At 39.9% G+C, this 24,022-nt stretch overlaps 1 protein-coding gene across 3 annotated transcripts in view; it reads right to left on the reverse strand.

Moving 5' to 3' along the window:
• LOC127526254 (uncharacterized) overlaps positions 1-9,469 on the reverse strand; it is a 54,324-nt gene extending 44,855 nt beyond the window's left edge. The window contains exons 1-3 of one of the 3 annotated variants that reach the window (XM_051921302.1): positions 9,418-9,469; positions 6,069-6,146; positions 37-173 (exon numbers count right to left, since the gene is read on the reverse strand). In XM_051921302.1, the coding sequence (XP_051777262.1) occupies positions 37-173; positions 6,069-6,078 (147 nt within the window). In that variant the 5' untranslated portion in view covers positions 6,079-6,146; positions 9,418-9,469. Of the gene's footprint in view, positions 1-36; positions 174-6,068; positions 6,286-9,417 lie in introns of those variants that run through there. The other 2 variants (XR_007933914.1, XM_051921303.1) reach the window with 2 other exon arrangements.
• Positions 9,470-24,022: the final 14,553 nt, after the last annotated feature.

Below are 24,022 nucleotides of genomic sequence, written 5' to 3' on the forward strand. Positions count from 1 at the left end.
TGACTGTAAAAGCCCACGGCGGATTAAAAGGTTTACCTGATTAACGGACAATGGGATCACCGCTGGGCACACAGCTGGCAGGGCCAGGGGGGTGACGGCATACTGGCGTCGAGGTGGCACTGCAGCCAGAGATGCCACCCCTGAAATTGGTGTACTGGGAAGGGACACCCCAGCTGCAGAAATAAAAGCAGAATGCAAGGAGGGGTTTATTGATAAGAGTGCATCAAACAAACACACAAGCCATTCCTGCATGTGGAGAAGTGAAGCTGGACAGAGCTATATATTACTACCAAAATTGAAAAAATACAGAAAATTGCGCACACACAAACATGGGCAGGAGTGAGATGTTGATCGATCGTGTTAAAGCTCTGTTTTCACAGTTGGCACTGTTACAACAACCTTTACACAGTGGAATAGATGTATGGAACTGGACAAAGTATAAGCAAGGTTTAATTCACTGTTCTTCCTCTTTTGATTTCTAATTACGATTTCATCCTATACATCACATTCAGCACTAACCCAACCAGTGAGTCTGTAAAGGATGACAAAGGAAGCCGTTTGAGTTCCACAAATGTTCCAGGTTCAGTGCTTGGAAGTGCACAGTAGAAAGGCAGTACTGGTTAAGGCACCATTGCAATTCCACAATGGCAAAAATATGCATAACAACAAAATAAATACTAATTTCATGCTTAGCAATAGCATGTATTAAATAATGACATCAGCCTCTGCCAGGAGAGCTCAGTTGATTATTGCAAAGAATTATTATTATTATTATTGGTATGGTGAATGTTGCTTTGACAGTTGGCATGCTTGCCATTTCTTTCTCTCTGTTAGCTGAGGTGCCCTAGCTGCTATCTTCTCCAGGTGTTGTTGACGCACACAGAAATTTGGAGGAAAGAAAGATATGGAAGCGATGTAATTCAAGAGTCACAGGTTTGAGCAAGTCAGAGGCTGTGGTGCTCCAGTGTGTCTAGGCTTCAGAGGCTTTGGAGTTCTCAGATGCCAGGGTGCAGTAGCACTTTTTATAAGTTTAAAATAATATTGTTTTGATACAATAAACCAATCCTTGTTTAACTCTTTTGAGGTGGGTGTCGACTTATAACGGCATATTTGTAGTGTCTTCACGCAGCTGCCGGCCGCTACTCGAACGCATTCAGCACTACGATCAGCTGATGCTGGTGCATCGCTTTCGTTTTTGATCTCCAAATCACTGGCATCAAAATCGGAGCAGAATAAGTCAGAGTCCGACTCAGCAATAATATGCAAAATGTTGCCTATGGAGTATTTTACTTTGCGCGTTCGCCGTTAGTGACTGGTGTCCTGCGCCAGCGGCCGGTAGCTGCTCTGCTGCGCATTCCTACAGGCTGCCGAAAAAATATTCAGTCCTAGAAGCTTTGTCTCCTTTTCCTAGCATTCTGGCAAAGGCCAAGAAATACTTACTCACTTACATGGAACATCATAACAGTGAAAAGAAAAAGCAACAATTTATTAAAAAAAAAAAAAAACAAGCAATGAAAAATATTAATAATAGGTAGAAATTAAATATATACCGTATGTGACAGAATAGGTCTCAATATGAGGGGGGACCCAGAAATTCCCAGAATCAGTCAATAGCACAGGAGTTGGGTATGATTATCAAATATGAGGCTAGTCTGCTTAATTAGTGTGCTGAGCTGATCGAGTGTGTTTTTCTGGTGTTTATTCTACAATTGTGTTGGTGACTTTGGCAATTTTTTTCTCTAAGATACCATGGAAGATTTGAAAGAGACAGCGATGGCTGCATTTTTTGACACTGACAGCGTTGTTCATAAAAATTTTGTTCCTCTTGAAAAGATTGTTAATCAGAGAAATTCCATTGAACTGCTGAGACAGCTACAGGAAATAATTTTGAAAAAAACATCTGGAGAAGTGGCACGCCTAAAACTGCATTTTGTACAGTGACAGTAAACCTGCACATACTGTCTTTTTGACCAAACACAATGTAGGTGTTGCTTCGCCCCACCTTTATTTTCTAGATCTTGCACTCTATGGTTTGTTTTTGTTCCTGAAATTAAAATTTGAGACTGAAGGCAAGAAGATTTGCTACTAGGAAAAACTGCAAGAGGCTTTAAACATGGTAACAAAAGATAAGGAAATGTTCACAGGAATGAGAGAAATACTGGCACAAGTGAATTGCATCTCAAGGAGAGGATTTTAAAGGCCTAAAAGGGCGTTGTGGTAAATTTTATGAAAAAAAAGTTGTAATGTTTCTGTGAATTTTTGTGCCAGCCTCATATATGACTGCGATGACTGAATACTGATCCAACTTCACTGCTGCCTACATTGCTATACAGTGAATAACAATTAGCAAAGAAAGAGTTTTTGCCTTACACCCTGTCTATGATACAACAGTGCTATCATGCCTTCAATATCTTTCGACTGGATATCACTATTCAATGGTCTGCCTACTTTCAGGATGAACTAGAACAAGCTCAAAGTCCTGCTGCCCTGTTCCCCTCAATTGCTTAATCAATTCTCTGCTTTAAAACCTTGTTCCTGACCTAAACGTGTGTGAGAGTCAACATTTCCTAGTATAACCATAACCCACCCACAAAGGCACATCCTCCTTTATGAATACTTCTCAGTGGAACTCCCTCCCTCTTTCTTTCTCCTTGTGGGTCAGTTCTGAAGCCTCTGTAGGATATAACAGTCCATTTGAAACTGAAGCCCCCCTTTTAGTTTTTCTAATTTTCTATCTATTTTGTAACCTATTTATCTAGTTTAGATTCGTGGGAGGAATAAAAGACTATTCCAGCAATACTGTGTGCAAGGTGAAAATGGGTTTGGAGCCGGCCTGTTACATGGCACAAACCCATACCAGACCAACTGGGAGCTGCCCATTAACATATATCTTTGAGATGTGGGAGGAAAATGAGGGTACAGTAGAGCTTTATCTTCTGCACAAGATGCTTACCTAGGCACCACATACATTGGAAAATCATGAAGAGTGAAATGAGAGAGAGAGAGAACTTGTAGTATTTCTAAACTACAACCAGCTCCATTTTACCTGTACTTATTAACACCTAAAGCACAGTATATATACATCAATAGCTTCAAATCAAGTGTAGCTGATACCATTTAATATAAAGATTTATAATACTTTTTATTTATATAGCACCTTTCTCATGCTCAAAGTGATTAAATATGTTGAACTCATGCATATTAATGTTATTTTACAGGAAATTAAGGCTCTCTGCACAAGCAGAGGAAGACATCCCACCCCCCCATGTGTAAATGGATTACAGCCCAAGTTAGAATTGAGCACTGCAATAAAATAATCACATCTAGCAAAGCAGTACCTACACATGAGAAGATACAGTACATGTGGTGAGTGGCACTACTACAGGTGTATGTCTTGCTTCTTCTCACTCGGCCATAGGTGAAACAGAGCAGGAGTATATGTGTGGTACATGTCTCCCCATTTCTCATGTCATGCAGTGGTGAGTGTGAGAAAGGTAGAGTACAGCTGGCACCCATCTCCATCTCTCTCATGCCACCACATGCCAGATCAAGTGAGACAGAGTACAAAAACACAGAGGAGCATGTTTTGTTTCTTTTAGCGTGTTTTGCTCATTTTCATGTCATCACATGCTGCGGTGAATGAGACAGAGTGAGAGTGTTAAGAGGCCACTTCAGGGGGCATATGCTGCCACATACCATCCCACTTTTAATTTTGCATTCTTTTCCTCCATTTTTACCTTCCATAGCCTGTTTGAATATAGCTGAATTTGCCTGAGTTTAATTTGACCAAGCTAAGGTTCTTCTGCATTTCAAAGAAAATCTACAAACTCCAGAAGGACAATGTACTAACTACTGTGCATTCCTTTTTCAGATTTTTTTTAAGCAAAAAAAAAAACAAAAAACTGTAGAATTGATTTTTTAATCGTCTCTATTCTACAGGAGATTTTGTTAATTTTTGTAAAAAGTAAATATTGTACAGTAGGTATTTCTAATAGCAGAATTCTTGTAAAAAGTAGAATATGGCATCCTCATTAACTACACAAAATGATTTCTTAGTATGTAATGGGTCTCAGTAAAAGCCTGAGTCCCCGTGAACCCTCTGGGCTAGTGGGGAGCCGACAATAATTACTCAACACTCACAGATAAGCAGGAATGCTGCTGCTTGGAACAATTATTGGAAATCTGGGACACGATGCGAAGATGTTGCAAAGTGCACCGTGGTCCTGAATTTAGTGAAGAAGGCCAAGCCAAACACACGTTTCACAGCAGGTATAATGTGAGTGCAGCTACTTTTACACCCTTTGGTGCAAAAGCTAAATCATAGCACGTGTGAATTTACATGTATAAAGTTTACATTGGCTGCCACAGTATAAAAAAAGTAATACAAATAATTTGGTTATGTGCACAAAAGACTGCTGCTAGAATCTTCACAAAACCCAAAGTCTACGACCGCCTCACCTTACGATATCTGTACTAAATTGTTTTCCAACTTTTGAGCTTGATTCGGAACGGCTTCTTTACAAATTTCAATCTTCAGAGTTGCTGTGTGTTTGTTACAGATAAGGCTAACTCCATCTCAGATCTCTACCCCCTCTTCTGTGTTCCCCTTCAAGAGCTAGGTAAACTTGGCCTGCATTCCGATTCATGGACATGAACAGTAAATCAACCAAGTTAAACAGGTTCTTAGGAACACTTAAGGTCTTAGTCAAAGCAGCCTCCGACAACCTAAAACCTAAACTGGATTAAGCAGGTTTGAAAAATCGGATTGCTTGAACCTAGAAAAGAACACAAAGAGTGAAAATCAAGGATATCTGTAATTACTCAAAACACCTCCAGGTGAATTACAGGTAATTACAATTGCCAGGCAACTGTAGGATTTGCATTCAATGTATAACTATCGTAGGCCACACAGCCAATGGTGTGCGTGAAAGCAAGACATAACAGTTGAAAACGTTTACCATGTATATTATATGAACATTATTAAGCACGTTCTGATGACTGCCTTTTCTCATTAACCCCATCCAGTCTTCATCAGTAAGCCCTGTGGTACCCCTTTCTGACCCAAAATCTGAAATTTGCACACTATTCTTATCCAGTTTGAAATTTCATCTTTTTAGTTATAACCACCCCTTTCTCTCCTATCAACAATAGTCTGACTTTGCCATACCCTGTTAAACACTTGTGTTAAACATTTTGATTTAAATATTTTCTGGGGTGACATGGCATATAGTTTAATGTTTACAGCCTGGGTCACCAACTCCGGTTGTGGAGGACCACCGTGGCTACAGGTTTTCATTCGAACCCTTATCTTAATGAGTGACCTGTTTTTGCTGCTATTTAACTTCTTTTGAACTAATTTTATCTGACTTGCTCTTGAAGACTCAGAACCCTTAATTGTTTCTTTTTCCTTAAATTAGCAGCCAAACAATAACGAGATACAAAATGAGCCAAAACAACTGTGTCCATCCTATAGTATCTGAAAATAAAGAAAGATGAAGGTCTCAGGAGCTCTTAGAAAAAAGAAAATCAGCAATTTCGGAAATGTCTGCTATTGCATAATGAAAGAAGCAACAAGGCACAGAATTAAAGAACGGGTTTAGTTAACGATAAGAATCGGCACCTCATTAAGCAGCTGGTTGGAGTGAAATTGGTTGCAGTTTGAGGCCCTGACTTAGTTGGTCTTCTGTTGGCTCACTCACTTCACATTTCATTTCTGCTTTGGGTGCCGTTTAAGGAAATAAATGAAGCAATTCAGAGGAACGATGAAGAAATTCAGGGGAACCAATCTTAAAAAACAAGTCAATTAAAATGAATTCAAAAGAAGTTAATTAGCAGCACAAACAAAGCACTGTTTAAAAAAAGAGGATTAGAATGAAAACCTGCAGCCACAGTGGTCCTACAGGACCAGAGTTGGCGACCCCTGGATTTAATGAGCAAGTAGCTTTTTGTAAGTGAAGAGGGTCTGCATAATGAACTCTCAGAGAAGTGCGACAGGGACCAAGTCTCATTACACTCACAGACACACACACCCTTTTATACACAAACATTTCTCCAAGACTGGCTCTTACTTAAGCGCATGTTGAAGTGTGGTCTGAAGCCCGTCTCAAAGACGTCTCTTGGAGCTTAAGACAGGAAAAAAACAACCCCTTAAAGAGAAAGAAAAAAGTATGGCTTAGTTATTATGTTTATACATAAGCATTACAAAAGACTGATTAGCACCTTCTTCAAAACAGAGCAGAATCAAAGGCCCGCTCTGCTGCCCATGTTGTTAGTAACTCAGCACCATGTAATCAACGTCAGACCTGGTATTCAGGAACTGTGACTTTCTTACTGGCGGTGCTTTTAATCTTTAAACAAAATCTCCCACCTTGTAAATGATGGAAGAATGTGACAAAGGAAAGCATCACTTTATGCCTCTTACCTGTAGCTGAGCAGTCCATGTGAGGATGTCCAAACAAATAGCGTTGATCACAGAAAAAGTGAATAACAAAATAAGTTCAGTACCGAGAAGCGAGATTCAGTATTGTCCTGTCTTTGTATTGTGTGATATGTTCGACATGCACTTACCCCTCATCTCTCATCGACCAACTGCCTGGCACCAAGCTGATCAGTGACTCTCTCTATAGCTCTTTGTATTCTGTGTATTATTAAAAATGAGATCACATAAAAATGTTCTTACTATATTGGTCATCAAATCCAAATTAGCAGGACCACCAGCAGATTTTCATTCAGAACATAGCGGGTTCATTTGTAGCAAATCCAATTACCTTTCCTATTTTAGTCTTTGCATTTTTATATCTACTTTTAACATGAAGTGTGGCCCTTTTGAAAGGTGAAATGGACCACAAGCATTGGATGATTTGACTGCTCATTTGCCTTCACACGGATTAGTAATTATGATGCCCTACTTGTGTAGTAATAAGGGCGTTCTTAAACTTACTACAATCAGCACAGATATCGTTACTTGTCTGTATTATGTTTTCAGTTGCATGGGAAGAGAAAGATATAGTTGGTTACGTTACGATTTAAAAGGCAGTGCTACTGTTTAGCTACGAGTTAGTGGATGGGGAGTTACCAATATGGAAGTTGTGTCAGAGATTCACAGGATTTTGACCAGTCTACAGTTAACTCATCTACATGAAACATTCAGCAAGGTAATTCATATTGTCACGGCAGATCTAAAGTGACTTTTTACACATATACAGGTGCAGATGAAAATGCCAGAATTAAGAAATTGTTAAATTCGTACAGAAGATAGTGTGTGTGAGGGTACTGTAACAGGGAGATATTTTATGGTTTTGTTTTCATTTATTTATTTATATATTTATCTTTAATGAGTACTGTGTAGTAAAGTGTACGCTTGCATAATTTAACAAGCTGCTACCTTATGGATATAAGCCATCATCTGTCAGCGGTGGTCTTTATACACAGGTCTGTGCTTTGGGAAGAGTTGGATTTCATTATAACGTGTTTTCTTGTATGCACATTTAGTAACGTGACAGATTATCCAGTGAATATCCATCCTCCTACAGTGGTTTTGTTCACATCCAGAACAATCTTTCTAATACAGATCTTGCCCTGATGACAAAACCAACATCTTGCTAAGAGCTGGCCTTTCATGAATTAGGAGATACCCGGTGAATCTATTCTCTGGATTTCTCTCATGCATCAGACAGCTTCTTAATTTTTGGTCTCATTATCTTTAGCATCTCCTACACTCACATCTTCACACAAAGGCCTTGTTGGTATTGATTATTATTACTCCATTTATTGATGTAAGTACTTTATGTTCTCTAGGACACTTACTTAGAGTACATATTGATATTTGTCTAATGTAATTGTTGCTAAAAGTGTGGGTGAAATTACTTTATTGCATTTGATTATTTCCTTCAAAATTATTGGGATATCGGAATCAGGGCCATCTTAACAGCATTATAGGCCCTCTGGGCAAAGCAGTGCACTGGGGCCCCCTACCTACACAACCAGGCAACTGCCCAGCATGCCCATGCGTTAAGACAGCCCTGATCTGAATGTGTGTCATATCACTGTACACTGTAGCAACTTTGGTTATTTATTGTATATTCACTTCTTAGACTATAGCAGTAGCCAGCATTGTTTTATAGGAGTTACTGTCTCACAGTTCCAAGGACAGAGTTCCATTGTCAACTCACTTACTCCATGTGCAAATTGAGCATTCTTGCTATGTTCACATTAGCTATATTTTTAGATCTGTATTCATACCCATATAATGAATCAGCAATCACAGTTATAACACAGTTTCAGAAGCACTCTCTGTAAATCCATTAAAATATCTTGGTACTAATGAGCTCCCAGATGGTGAGCTCTTTCACAATTTTGTTCCACACAGGCTCTACCTGGCCTCACAGATTTTGTAGCACCATGCCAGAAGCAGCACAGCGTTGTCCCTGAAAAACAGACTTGACAAAAAGAGATAGGAAGAAAAGGCACAGCAATTTGGGCAGCAAACCTGAAACGTTTCTGTAACAGCAAGGTCTCTAGCTAAGTTCCCAAAGAAGCACAGTTGACTACATGTTCTCACGACAACTACACACGTAACATGTTAACTTCAGGTAAGTCCCTGATGTTGAATAACCTTTTCATTTATTTACCAATCTTGTCCTAGCAATTTCCCTGTAATCTCATAAACTAGTAACAGACATTGTTTTGCCCACTGTCCATTTGTTGAACCTACTTTTCCAGTACCAGCATGTAAGGAGCCAGAGCTTATTCAAGCAAACAAGGTTCAAGGCTGTAAGCAAGTCCTGACTGCACACCATTTTATGGTACTAGCTTACCTTACTCATACTAGGCTATGTAAGATTAAATTAAGATAACAAGCACATTTTCATGGTGTGGGGAGAGGCTTTATTATGCAGAGAAACCACAGAGAGGATTAGAAAACTCCACACAGACAGTACATACTGCTATCCGTTTACCTTCACAGATTACAACTGTGTACACTGTACAACTTTAAAGGTCATGATTATTGTGTGTGTTAATTGTTCGCATATCTGGAAAATTTAGTTCTATCCGTTTTCTATTTACACAAGTTATTCCACTATACAGCAAATCCGTGAGTGGGTAAAACGTGGGTACCGCATCATGTCTTCACGGAAACAATAGCTAATGTCAAACGTGGAACGAAAAGAAGCACACAGCTCACAGGGGAAGCTCATCTTTTATGCTTTCCTTCTTTTATTTTACTCTCTTTGTTTCTTAAGAAGATTTGTTAAATGCTAGGCAAGGATGATTCAAACCTTCACCCTGTGGGTTTCCTGGTTATTTCTGCATGTCATTTACATTTAACAACACCACCATCCTGCTAAAAGCCATCTTACACTCCACGTTCATTTGTTTAAACTTTGTATGTATTAAAGTCCTAGTTACAGCTCTTACCTGCTGCAGTCTCTTCGCTTTAGCGTTGTTGCTGTTTGTCGTTGCCAAAGCAACGCTGAGTTCCTCTGACCTTTGCGTGTTTAATTCCGGTTTTGGCGCGTAGTCCCGCTGCACTCGTATTTCACGCATGCGTACCTGACAGCCGCTTCTGGTTTAGGAAGGCTCGTCAACAGCCCCGACATCTTGGAGCGGTCAATTTTCCATTTAAAAGACGCATAAGAAATTTCGACTTGCAGTTATAGAATAGATAAAATGTCTATTAAGCTATTAGAATTGCATACATAGGCATTATTGACATGGAAGATTATTTACAAGTACATTTTGTTTCTCCTCAGAATTATTGTATTTGGAATAATGGGAATATTTTGCACAAAAATAAGTGGTATTTTCCTAAAGAGTTTGTAGGTCAGGTGTTGAACACTCTCATGAGTTATACTGAATTTACCAGTTATTTAAATTTTGCTGTTACAGCTAAGGAATTTGCCTTTGTAATGATAGCTAGGTGATTTTGCATAAGGCTGTTTCTTACCCTAATGTTGTTTCTTCAGTTAATCCTATTGACACAGCTTATGCAACAACTTCTTTTTCACAGTCCTTATTAGCAATAACCAAGCTACCCGATCTCTGTTACAAATGAGGTTGTTTCTGAAATTTTTTAACGTCGTGTCGGTCCAAGTTTGTTAATATTACCTCAAAAATATTTTATTACAACCAAAGAAAGGATTTTTTTAAGACTATGCATAAGCTTTACCTTGGTAAGTACTTTGTTTCAGAAATTCAAAAAAGAAGTTGACGTCCTTTTTGCAGAATTCAACTAGAAATGGTGCTCCATCACTTATGGCATTGTCAGTACACTAAAAAGCTATGGCAAGACATCTTGAAGTTTATTACTTATAAATTGTATAGTGACTTTAATTTGTTCTATTAATATAAATATTGAAAGTCAGGAATGTGTAGCCATAAATATAAACCAATCAGGTACAACATTAAAGCCTCCTGCTTAATATTGTGCAGGTCCCCCTCATACCACCCAAAAGCTCTGACCCATCAAGGCATGGACTCCACAAGATCTCTGAAGGTGTCCTGTGGTGTCTGGAGCCAAGACGTTAGGAACAGATCCTTTGAGTCCTGTAAATTGTGAGGTGGGACCTCCATGGATCAGACTTCCAGCACATCCCGTAGATACCCATTTGGACTGAGATCTGGGGAATCTGGAAGCTAAATGAGGACCTTGACCCCTTTGTCATGTTCCTCAAACCATTCTTGAACATTTTTTCTAGTTTGGCAGGGCGTATTAATTTACTGAAAGAGGCCATTGCCATCAGGGAATACTGTTGCCATGAAAGGATGTACTGGTACATGGCCTGCAACAGTCTTTAGGTTGGTGGCACATGAATGCCAGGACCCAAAGTTTCCCAGCAGTTGCCTCCTTACCGTTGTGCATGTTGCTTTCATCTCTTCCCCAGGTGAATGATACACACGCTCCTGGCCTTCTACATGATCTAAAAGAAAACATGATTCAACCGTCCAGGCCACCTTCTTCTATTCGCTACATGGTCCTGTTTTAACACTCACATGCCCATTGCAGGCACATTCGTCAGTGGACAGAAGGCAGCATGGGCATTCTGACTGGTCTGCAGCTACACAGCCCCATACGCGGAAAGCTGTGATGGTATTGTGTGTTTTGACATCTTTCTTTCAAAGCCAGCATTACGTTTTTCAACAATTTGGGCTACAGTAGCTCTACTGTGGGATCGTACCGGATGGGCTAGCCTTCTCTCTCCATGTGCATCAATAAGACTTGGGCACCTATGAACCCGTCGCCAGTTCACTTTTGGTAGGCACTAACCACTGCATACACTCCACAAGACCTGCCATTTTGGAGATGCTTTGAGCCAGCCAGTCTAGCCATCACAATTTGGCTCTTGTCAAAATCGTTCAGATCCTTATGCTTGCCCATTTTTTTCAACTTTCAACACACTTGCCATCCAATATATGCCACCCCTTAACAGGTACCATTTGTAATAAGATGACCAATGTGATTAACTTTACCTGTCAGGGTTTTGGTGTTGTGGCTGATCAGTGTGTATTGTTAAACTAATACAGTATTGGCCAAATATTATGTACTTCAGTGTAGATTTGTTTGCTACGGTATGTTTTTTTGTCTGGAATGTGAAATTGTATATGAAAACTTTGCCAAAAATAGAAGCCTTAAAAACTATACAAGATTGTAATGAATTCAAGGCTTTGAGAGTCATGTGAAGAATGTACTTGTGTTTATCACAAAGTTTGTCAGGCAACTCATGAGAAAGCTGTCACGTGACCCGTAAAGAAATACTTTGATGTCTAATGCTGTACCACCATCGTTTCATGATAGTTACTAGATCTTGACCTTAAACATAATGGGGGCCTGATGATACTATCACAAGGAACTGTGTAGGTGATCAGCTCCACAGAGCATTACATTCAATGGACCAGCAACATTTTATCAGGAGTACATCAGTGCAGCACGTCTCTCGTTAACTAAACACCGAGGTCATCGGAGGAATCTTTTGTCTTTAAGAGCGTATTAATGAAACTCAATATGTCACTGATAATCATCTGCTTTGCCTCATCACCTTAGCTGTCAGCAGCTTCTACAAGTTAAGGCAATACCACACTGCCAGACTGCACCTTGTACAACTGTAGTCTGGCGGTTTAAGAAAGACGCTATGCGAAATGAGATTGTTTTGAGCATATCCATACTTTTGAGTTTGGATTGAATTGTATTTGCTCTGTCTGCCAAGTATTTTTAGTCAATTGTCAGATTAATCTTTATTACTTCATTCAGTAATAGCAGTTACAAATATATATTTAAACGAAATTCAGTAAATCAGACACCAGAAAGTGCTTTGTTATATTTAATTGTTGTGTGCAAAATACTTGAGTCACTAGTTGATAATATTTGGATAACTTCTCTGCAAATGTAAGGGTTCTGGGTTTTAATTGCATTTTATTATCATCATCAAAGCGTTTCCAAGAAGTCTGTAGTATTTGTCTGACGATGTTTTAAGATGTGTTGCATTTCAAAATCTCCTTTTATGTAAGCTAAACAGGAGTGCTGCCCCACACGCTACGTGCCATGGGATGGCTTTGGGACCCTTGACCAGCCAGTTCTCCTTCTACCTTAATCTGTGCACTCTCAAAAAAATATGATATGAGTTGTTGCTGGCACAAATATGGCACCCATGCCAGAGGTACACTTGTCTAGCCCATGAGGCTCATTCAGTTTCCAGTAAAATGAAATGGAATTTGCAAATTCTAAACAGATCTTTTACGACATTGAGATATTTTAATGTACAGGGGGTCCTCGGGTTGGGGCACAGTTCCGTTCCTACAATGGTTATGTAACCTGAATTTTGGTGTAAGTCGAAACACACCCTAGCCTAAGTCATTTAACTATCCTAACACATTTGCAAAATCATAATCTAGAACATAAAAACACAACTTTTCCAAGTCCACAAAACACATGTAGACTGGTTGGGCAAACTCCCATGCACCCTCCAGGACCCTGCCAAGGGTGTAGAGCTGGTCCACTGTTCCACGACTAGGACGAAAACCACACTGTTCCTCCTGAATCTGAGATTTGACTATCTGACAGACCCTCCTCTCCAGGACCCCCGAATAGACTTTTCCAGGGAGGCTGAGGAGTGTGATCCCTCTGTAGTTGGAACACACCCTCTGGTCCCCCTTCTTAAAGAGGATGAGGATATTCATGCCTAATGCTCTTCTATTATTTCATCTAGTTGTCTGCCAAAAAATGCCCCCATTTCATATTGGCCACACTCAGCAAGGTAATTGGTATCCAAATCCATATCTCTTTATATTTTACTTTGCTTGTAATCTATTTTATGATGGCCTTTTTTGTCCATGTGCTAGAGATAAGACTCCCCTGGCTGACTTCCATTAAAACCTCTCTCAGTTTTTCCGTAATGCTATCAAAGAAGGTTGAGTCAAAGTATTTTGAGGGGTCATCTTTCTCTTGGCCATTGCTTTAGTACTCTTCATTATGGCTTCCTCCACTTCTTCTTGCTCTGCTCTTCCTTTAACTCATTTTCATGGGCGTCCCATTAGGACTCATTTTCCCATTTCTTTATTTTTTACTTCTATACGGTTATGCATAAAATTTTCTTACCATCTCTTTGTTTTCTTTTCCTTCAATCAGTTCTTTATCTCCATAATGTCCAAGTTCAGTCCTGGGGACCCCTGTGGCTGTAGGCTTTTGTCCCAACCCAACCAATATTCCAGTTAGGGAGCCAATTTACAGTCCATGTGATGCATCTCTTGGCATATTTGGCTGCTGTTTTTTTTCTTACCTATTTCTAACTTTCTAAAAGAGCAGTGGTGTGAGATTTACATTCATAAGAAATTTAGAAATACATTTTTTTTAAGTTCGAAGTTCTTAACTCTCTTTTGCCATTTTCTAATTAATTCTTTTTTCCTTTGACATTTACTCCCTAATTGTATCCTAATAACGACAATTAACGGTGAGCTGAGTAGACACCCCAGCAAACGACACAATATGATGAAACTTCAAAACTGGGCTTGTTAAATTTAATTGCATTTCTATGTGCAAAATGGTGATAACTTAGGTCTTTTAATCTTGGATTTTAAGTTTTTCATCACCTTCATCATTAAGATTTTCATTTTGATTTCCAGATGTTCTGGTTATTTAAGCTGTTATTTACTAATAGGCACCAGCGTAGTTGTGGCCTTTTAGATTTCGTGTCGTTTGCCCCGTGTACACTTCACACATTGTTAAATGTCATTTTTAAGATACAATCAAGGGAGCAAATTATACAGAAAAAAGTTGAAGCGATAGGAAACTGATGAAAGAGAGCTAAGAGCTTAAAACTATTGCAAAAATATCTCCACATTTTTTATGAAAGGAAAATTTTACTCCACTACTTATATCTAAATGAAGAAAAAGACCAGCTAAAAAAACAAGGAGATCAGTTTGGGATGAGAAGGATCTGTTTAATTGCAAAACTGTTTGTAACAGGAACGTACAGCCACAGGGGTCCCCCAGTTCTAACCTTGGAGTCTGCTCACTTTTTAAAAATATTGCATTTCTCTCTGTAGCTGTAGAAAATATAGCTTTTCCTCCTTCTTTCAATTAATTAAAAAAAGGCACTTTTTTCATTTTCCTCTAATTCTTATACCCCACTAAGGAATTTTATTTTTTCCGCTGCTTTTTTGTGCTAGCTTTCTAAGTCTTTTAATTACTTTTAGCTGTATTTCCTTATCTGCCCCTTTTCCTTTCTTGAGTATTCAGGCTTTCTAACTACTTTTATAATGTTATCAGCTTGTGTTTTTTCCTTTTTCCTGAAAATACATTGGTTTTATGTTTCACTAGATCCAAACACTTAGCAGTTGTCTCCTAACAGTCTTTCAGTAATATCCGGTGTATGTAACATCTCTCGATTTTATGAATGTCTTTTAACAAATTAATTATATTCCTTTTTTTTCCATTTTTTTTACTTCTGTTCCTATTAAGTGGTGGTCTGAGAAGACATTTATCTGGCGTTTGTTTTTCCTTTTCTTCCCTTTTGTGTTTAATCTTATCCATACTTTCTCTCTTGTTTACTGTTCATCAGTTTATCACCTTGTATTATTTGCCCTGAGTTTATTGGCATGTGTGTAAATTTTATTTGTCCTTTTATTCTTACTATTATCAATTACATAATTCAAATTCCCTACTATAATTAGAGTGAAGTCGGGGATGAAATCATATTTTGAATTGTATTAATTCCGGAAATAAGGCTTCCCTTTTTCTAATGCTTTTTTGTAGTCTTCATATAAGTTGTTTGTGAAGATCTCACATTCTGGTAAAGCACCTCTATTTGCCTTTACTCGTTTTTCAAACCTATATATCATGTTCCTGTGATACAGTTATGGATGAAATTATCAGTCCCCCAATAGAAATGGAATAAAATCATTAGCTTGACCAAGGAGGTGACCAGTACCAAAAGTGTTTACAGAATTAATACTTCTAAGGGAATAAAGATAAACCTCCCAGAAATGTTTGAAGAAGATATTTTACCAATGCAATGAGCTGAAACAAGAAAAAACAAAAATGGCAAGACCAAAGTTACTAGCCATCTGAGAGTTAATAGTCAATTTTGCACCCTTTCTGACTCACAACCTTCTTCTGCAGTTTCTACAAAGATGTCTCTTGAGGGATCATCACTCATTCCTCCATGGCAAACTGCTGCAGCGCAACCAAATAATATGTGGGTTTCAAGCTTGGCCCCTTAACCTTGAGCTCCCACCAAAGATTCTCAATACGACTGAGATCTGGGCTTTGAGAAGGCCACTCCAGGATTTGCATTTTCTTGTTCTTTACAAGTTCTGGACCAACTCAAGATGTGTGGTTCAGATCAGTATCTTGCTGGAAGACCCAATAGCAACCTAAACCACACTGGCAGTAGACTTCTTCACAATATCCTTTGAAGTGACAACATAATGTTTCTTCTTTGTAATCCCATGTCCCTGAACAAGGTTTCCTGAAGGAAAAAAAAAATGTCCCCCCAGCATTATGATCCCACCTGGTAAAAGAGCTACATCTATATTACAAAGACTCCAGAAACTCCTTATTGTCCGCAAAAAGAAAAAGCTGCATAGACTGCAAGAGAAAGCTGGTCACTTAATAGCAAAAAACAAAGAGCAACAGACGTGCATTGTTAATCTCTGCTCATACACACCAAATGAAACAGAGATTTCAGTACTTAAAATGTAACACATTACAGCATGGTTTAAATAGAGACAAGAGTTTTATGGCCAGATATGAGGATGGTTTGCATCTCTCGGATTGACACAGACAACCTGACTACAGACCCACATTGTAAGAAACTTCAAAAGACTTTGTTGGACAACTAGTTAGTTATCTTATCCAAAGATCTTGACTAGACATTGTTCTCCTCTCTTGCTAAATTAATCTTATCCTGGAGAGGTCTATTAATTTTTTACATCTAAGATGTCTCACCTAAAGTTTCTCCAATGCTGTATCTGTCCTAGTGTCTATATAACAGTGGTGGGCCGTCAGGGCCTGCAAGGCCTTCTCTGCTGGCCTAAAAAAATATCTGAATCACAAACTTATGTTAATTATATTTTGTCCATGAATACTTATTAAATAATTCCAAATAGTCTGCCTGCTTCCTTTCATCGCTTTTCCGATGGTTGTGCTGCACCCGCTTCCAGACATGTATTTTCGTATTAAAGCATTTAACCAATCACATTTCAGCCATCATTTGTTGCCAGGCAGGGTCAAAGTCAAAGAAGTCTGCCCGGAGGCCTTCACAATCCGTTCTGCAGGCCCTCTAATAAATGTCGATTATACTGTTGCTTCAACCAATCAGATTTTGAGTTGGTTTCACTAGGGCCCTCTAGCAGGCGTACGGCAACGTCACCGTATTCAGACCCGTTGATTGGATAGGATGGTGTAATAGAAAAATCTGAATGAGAGCGTGGGGCAGCTATACACATTGGTATGTTTGGCGGTGACCATTCCCGTATCCACTGCTTCTGTCGAGTGGACATTTTCAGCCCTAAAACGAATTAAAACTTATGCCAGAAATACGACAGGGCAGGTTCGACTTTCAGCATTAGCTTCGATGGCGATAAAAAGGGACTTCGTGATAGAACTGAAGTGCACGGATAATCTGTATGACAGAGTAATTGAACTGTTTTTGAGGAAAGAGAGGAGGATGGATTTTGTTTACAAATAATCCAAATTTTTGGTGAGTAAAATGTTGCGATTTTCCTAAATTAATATTGCAAGTTTATGAGTTATTATTGATGTTTTCAATGTGTGTCGCGGCTGTAGCTGTAGTAGAACTTGTTCACCCCTGGTTTGTCTATTCAATAAAGGCATTTATTGTGGCTACAGGAGTTATCTATCTGCGATGCAACAGCTCTTTATACTGTATTTCTGCATATTAAGATGGTTTTTATAACCATAAATTAGTTTTTGAGGGGCGGGTTGATCCAGACGGAGCACTACTGAAGGCCTAGGTGTGAAATGCACGGTCCGCCACTGCAATATAAGCATGGGGAACTCCAGTTTCTGTATTACATCTTGCCTGAAAAAGTTGCTTCAAAAGCTTGCATATTGTAATCTTTTTAGTTAACCAATAAAATGTGTCATTTTGCTTGAATTCTCACTGTTTAATTGTGGTAACTGAATTTTTACAGTTTTTACAAAAGTGACATCCTTATGTCTAAATAGCTCCAGTTTTGTCTCATCAGACCAAAGGTCAGACTTCTAAAACTCATCCCCGAATTTCAAATGGTCCTGGGCAAAGTTCAGCCTGGGTTTCATGTGTTGTTGTGAGAGCAATGGAGTTTTCCTTAGGCAACGACCTCCAAGCTCACCACGATGAAGAGACTCCACAACAGAATTGTTCAGTGACAATTATCTTTGCAGAGTTCTTGGGGTTCCTGGTGATGTCTCTGACTTTCCTCTCAAGTCTTTGATTCCTTACACTTGCCGCCATGCCCAGGTTGGTTTCTAATAGAATGCGTCTCCTTGTACTTTGCAATGATGTAACCTGCAGCTGTTCTAGACCTATGAAGCGCTTGGCAATAACCTTATAGCCTTCCCCCTTAAGATGGACACCCAGTATCTTCTTTCTGAAGTCTACACTTCTCTCTTTGGTTATTGGCGTGATGAAGTTACTTGTTACGAAGAATGTAAGAGTGGTGCCTCTCAGTCTGGCCTTCCGGTGCCACTAGCCCTGCTCATGTTAGTCCATTTAGTCGAGTTCAGTACCGATTGATTGGGGCTATCGAGTCCTATGGTTTGAAACTTGAAAACTTCAATTTGCTGAGGAATTCACATGTGGGCTAATAATCTTGACTGCCCCAATTTTCAATTAATTTGTATACAGCAATGTAATACTGGCTTGTATGGCTGTAATATGCGTCACTGTATTGTATACCTTTAATTTCCTCTCGCAGTAATACTGGTTTGTATTTCCGTAAAACGCCTCTAACTTTCTCTGACAGTAATATCACGCATAGCACCGTGCCACGCGCATGCGCACTTCACCAGAAGACACCCACACACGGACACCTGGCCACACATAGGGATTTTATATATATAGATTTTTAAAGTGCGTCTCTCACGCTCTGAGAGTTGAACCTTAGTATTATGATGAGAGAGGGACTGAATAGGCTACACAAAATGTTTCATAGTTTTTTGTTTACTAAATGTATTCTTTTAAAAATGCTTGACAGAATTCTGTGGCACTAAGACATTTTTTGAGTCTTTTGTCTATTGAAGAAATCCAAAGTGGTGGATTTCAAACTTTATGGAAGGGTATTCAGCATCACCATCCAGACACTGCCATTCCAGACTCACAGTTGAAACTGCACACATAATCTGTGCAATTGTGGATTCCACTGACAACTAATTTTTGTGGTTTAGTGCTTTTGTCACATCTTTTTTGATATAAATATAATAGAACTACATGGTGTATTTATTTATGAAGTGTTGTTCCACACTTTATCAGAGGTTGTCTTGAGATTAAAATTTAAGAGTGAAATGTATGTGTAAAAGCTGAACCTACTGTCTCCTCCATCCATCCATCCATTTTCCAACCCGCTGAATCCAAACACAGGGTCACGGGGGTCTGCTGGAGCCAATCCCAGCCAACACAGGGCACAAGGCAGGAACCAATCCCAGGCAGGGTGCCAACCCACTGCAGGACACACACAAACACCAAGCATACACTAGGGCCAATTTAGAATCGCCAATCCACCTAACCAGCATGTCTTTGGACTGTGGGAGGAAACCGGAGCGCCCGGAGGAAACCCACACAGACACAGGGAGAACATGCAAACTCCACGCAGGGAGGACCTGGGAAGCGAACCTGGGTCCCCAGGTCTCCCAACTGCGAGGCAGCAGCGCTACCCACTGCGCCACCGTGCCGCCCTACTGTCTCCTCATTCATCCAAATTCCAAGGCAAAATGGTGTTTGTTGGTTTTTGAGTCTGTGCCTGTACTGTACAAGAAAACTGATGTATATCATGTGGCCTGCTGGGATACGCTTGGGATTCCTGGCCTGAATGAGCTTCCCCGTCCAGCCCTGCTGGCAGCTCACACTTTCTACAGACCTTTAGTTGTCCCAGACAGACTCTAAGACATCTTTGTGCCCACAGTAGGATAGTCAGGGTTAAGTGTTTTACATTATTTACACTCACCTCTTTGGAAAATATTGCTACATTAACCATTTCAAAATGTTGGAATCAGGAAAACAAACTTCTCTGACACCGGGTCTTTTTTTTATATGTCCACTGTGAGGACCACCTCTAAAGTAATGAATAAAGAGACAGAAATCTCTGACAATCCTGCATGTTTAAACAAATATATATATAAAAGCAAATACTTAATAGACTGAGCCAATTATTATGAACAGCAGGGCTCCTGCTTATCTGTGCAATTTTCTAATCAGGCAGTTGTGTGGTAGCAATCATACGAAGCTTCAGTTAACGTTCACATCAAACATCAGAACAGGGAATAAAATGTGATCTCAATGCTTTTGACTGTGGCATGATGGGCTGGTTTGAATATTTCTGGAATTGTTGATCTCCTGGGGTTCTTTCAGAATGGTGCGAGAAACAAGAAACATCCAGTGAGTGGCAGTTCCGTGAATTAAGACACCTTGTTGATGAGAGAGGTCAGCGGAGAATGGCCAAACTGGCTCGAGCTGACAAAAAGCCTTCAGTAACTGAAATGATCACTTCGTACAACTGGGGTGAGCAGAAAAGCATCTCCGAATGCACAATATGTTTGAACCTTGAGACTGATGGGCTACAACAGCAGAAGATCATGTCTGGTTTCACTCCAGTCAGCCAAGAACTGAAAGCACAGGCTCATCAAACCTGGGCAGCTGAAGAATGGAAAAACGCAGCCTGGTCTGATGAAGCTCGATTTTTGCAGAGGCACACAGATAGCAGTGTCAGAACATGAATCCATGGTACCCAAGCCTGCCTTGTGTCAAGAGTCCAGGCTGATCGTTGTAGTGTAATAGCATAGAGTATGTTTTCTTGGCACACTTTGTGCCTGTTAACCAGTCATCACTTCAATGCCACAGCCTATCGGAGTACCGTTGTTATCCATCTGCATCCCTTCCTAGCCACAATTTACTCATCTTCTAATGGCTAATTCCAGCATGATAATGCACCATGTCACAAAGCAAAAGTCATCTCAAACTGCTTTCATGAACATAACAATGGGTTTAGTGTTCCCGGTCACCAGGTCTGAATCCAATAGAGCAGCTTTGGGATTTGGTAGAACGGGAGATTCACAGCATGAATGTCCAACTGACAAATCTGCAGAAATTGTGTGGTGCAATCATGTCAATGTGGAGCAGAATCTCAATTAAAGATTTCCAACATATTGTGGAATCCATGCCACAAAGAATTGAGGCTGTTTTGAGGGCAAAAGGAGGTCCTACCCAGTGTTAGTATAGTGGTCCTAATAATTTGCTCACGGAGTGTATATTTGGTGGTGTACAACTAACCAGAGTTCAACTAAAAACCGCCAATGACCTCCAGTTATGAAACATGAATAGGTCCTTTAGTCTCTGTAGCCTCCTGGGTCTGAGATAAACAAGCTGTGTTTTAAGAGGCTCGAGGGGGACGCTGCTGTGTAGGTGTGCGGTGGCACCCACATGAAGTCATACTCAGGGAAAATGCACGTCACAATTGTTGTATTTACTGAGCAGACATCAGCACTCGATGCTCAGCATTCTCCCCCACTCTCTGGCGCACAGTGCTTGAGCCCGCAGGTTTGAGTAGATGTGAAAGGCTCAAGCCAACAGAAGACGAGAGCTGCTGGTGTATTCTTTGAAGGAATATGGCCAGGCAAAAATAGCGCAACTATCCAAGAAGAGGACTAGAAGAGGATGTGGTCAGGTAAGACCTGAGTGATTACTGAATATAAGGAACCCACTTAAACATAACAGCCAGTAGATGGCAAGTTTTGGGGGGGGGGGGGGGATGGGGTAATACGATTAAACCAAAATCAGGTGGGAGGTGTGACAGCATGTCATTTATTGTTTGACAAGGGGTACTGCTGGTGTGTCGATTGAGCAGTTACTCATGGAGTCCCAAATGAGGCACATTACCGGCATTGTGAGGGAGCGTCAGTTATGGCGCTACGGTCATGTGGCTTGATTCCCCCGAGGGTGATCCGACTCACAGGATCCCCATTGTTGAGGACTCAAGTGGCTGGCCCAGGCCAAGGGGATGCCCACATAACACCTGATAGAGGATCTTTTCCGGAGGGTTGAACTGGGCCATATATCTGCCTGAGGGGATGCCAACCGGAATCCAAAGTTGTTTTGTACCAGTGCATGCTCCCCAAGCTGGCCTCACCTGACCAGACCTGATCGTTGAATGGTGGTAGAAGGCAATGGTTGCCCCAGTGTGTGGAGGAGCAAACTGTCAGGATGAAGTTAGGTTAGGGGGTTCATTCTTGCTTTCAATCAAGGGCATTGCCTTTACCCTCCACCCAGTGGGAGTACACAGCAACCCTCAGTGAGTCAGTGCTGGGAATCTGTCCATCTTAATGATAGATAGGCTGAATCTTGTGTTTAAACTGTGCCAGAACCTTCCTGGTAGTGCTACACTCAGGACACATCCTTAAGTTTGGTGGCAACGCTCAGCTGGAAGCACCTTAAACTGAACTCCGGTATTGGAGAACAGCACATTTGTTATGTTCAAGGCGGCTCATCAGAGGCCTGTCTGTCTGAGACACTCAAAGAAATATGAAGTGTCGCGGGAATTGCTGACCATTTTATAAAGGTCTGTAATTGAAACTGCACTGATTGTCTCCTCACAGTTTGGTGTAACAGTCTCTCCTGCCAAGGGCAGCTACAAAAAGAGACGGAAACCTCATCTAAAATGTTTGATTGCCCCTGCTGCCTATCAAGTTTTGAAGACTGAACTGTAAAGCCTTTAAGAACTTAAAATGATCATTGTTATGGCAATAAATGTTGTGTTTCTTCTTTGCTAGTCTTCCACTGTGCAATTTGACTTTATCAGGGGGGGGTGTGGGCTCTAATGACGTCACTTCTGGTCCCGGGACCTCTGATGATGTCACTTCCAGTTCCGGACTAGATGACATCATTTCCTTCCCCAACCCTTAAAACCGCCATCTTACTTCTAAATAATGAGTTCTGTTTTGGACTCAGTCTTGTGAACATCTCTGTTCAAATATTTCAAAAACTTTTGCAGCTGGAAAATCATAAAGGTTTGGGGCAGCCACCCGTATATTATGTCTGGAGACTCATTCCTATTACAATTTTTATAATAAAAATAATGAACTTATCCATATTATGTTAGTGAAGAACCAGGTTAGTGAAGAAATAACTTTTGACATATATATGTGAAAAGTTATTTCTTCACTAACATGGTATGATATGCATTTGCCACATGAAATTGTGTTCTAAAGTTAAGCATTTCCTATAAAATTTAAAAGAATATATTGCCTACTCTGGCGCTTTACAGTCGAGGGTATGTGGTACAGAGGAACTTTTAACCAAATACATCCATTTTTCAAGCCAAAAGCAGGTCTGACCTCATCCTACTGCCTGCTACAACCCTGGTATTGACAGCAGCAGCTTTGTAACATTTTAATTTCCCCTTTTGAACAAATACAGTATAATCTATTTTAGTCTATATTTATTATATTCTATTGTGGTGATATTTGAAATTCAGAACTCGTTGTTTAGTTGAGATTTACACACATTCTCAAAAACTGAAAAAATGTGGTGGCGAAATATCCGATTTGTTTTTGTGTTGTGCCATCTCTTCCTGATGAGTTCATTAGTAATAAAATGCTAAGGGTGTCCTCACCATTTCACCCCTCAATAATATTTGACCACATGAACTCTTGAATGCGTCCGCTCTTTCAAAGGCACACTAACAGAAGGGAATTGTGCATCCAGTTAAATCATTAATAGATATCAGTTACATGGCATTAGTACAGGGCGAGTCAAAATTATGTTAACATTTGAATGGCGGGAACAATTTATACACAAAACATACTTCATATGTGCAACATGATTTACAGGAATGTCTCGTGTTTAACACGTGTACCATATGTGGCACATAAATTGTCCACAAACATTGTATATAAGTATACAGTATACATAGCAGTACCATTACTGTAAATGTAATTTTGACTCACCCTGTATTTTCATACTTGGTACCACTTCAATTAAAAAAGCAAATACAAGCATATATATTTATTTATAATATATAAATATTACACAAAATATGGAATTTACACACTATTTGTAAAAAACAAATCTTTTTTTATTTACAGTAAGGAGAGCCGGTAAAGATCCACATTAATATGCCTAATACAGAACCCCCCATCCCCCCCCCCCCCCCCCCCCCCCATAGGGAAATCTCCATTCTGGAAACTTCTCGCATATTATTTAAGACTCTGGAAATGTTATGGCTGTTATTCAGAATATCAATACTGATAGTCATATAAATAGTAATTCACGTTGTGCATACCTAATATTAAGAACCCTTGTGCTCATTCTTCCAA

The sequence above is a fragment of the Erpetoichthys calabaricus genome, chromosome 18, assembly GCF_900747795.2.
Source record: "Erpetoichthys calabaricus chromosome 18, fErpCal1.3, whole genome shotgun sequence".
NCBI lineage: Eukaryota > Metazoa > Chordata > Cladistia > Polypteriformes > Polypteridae > Erpetoichthys > Erpetoichthys calabaricus.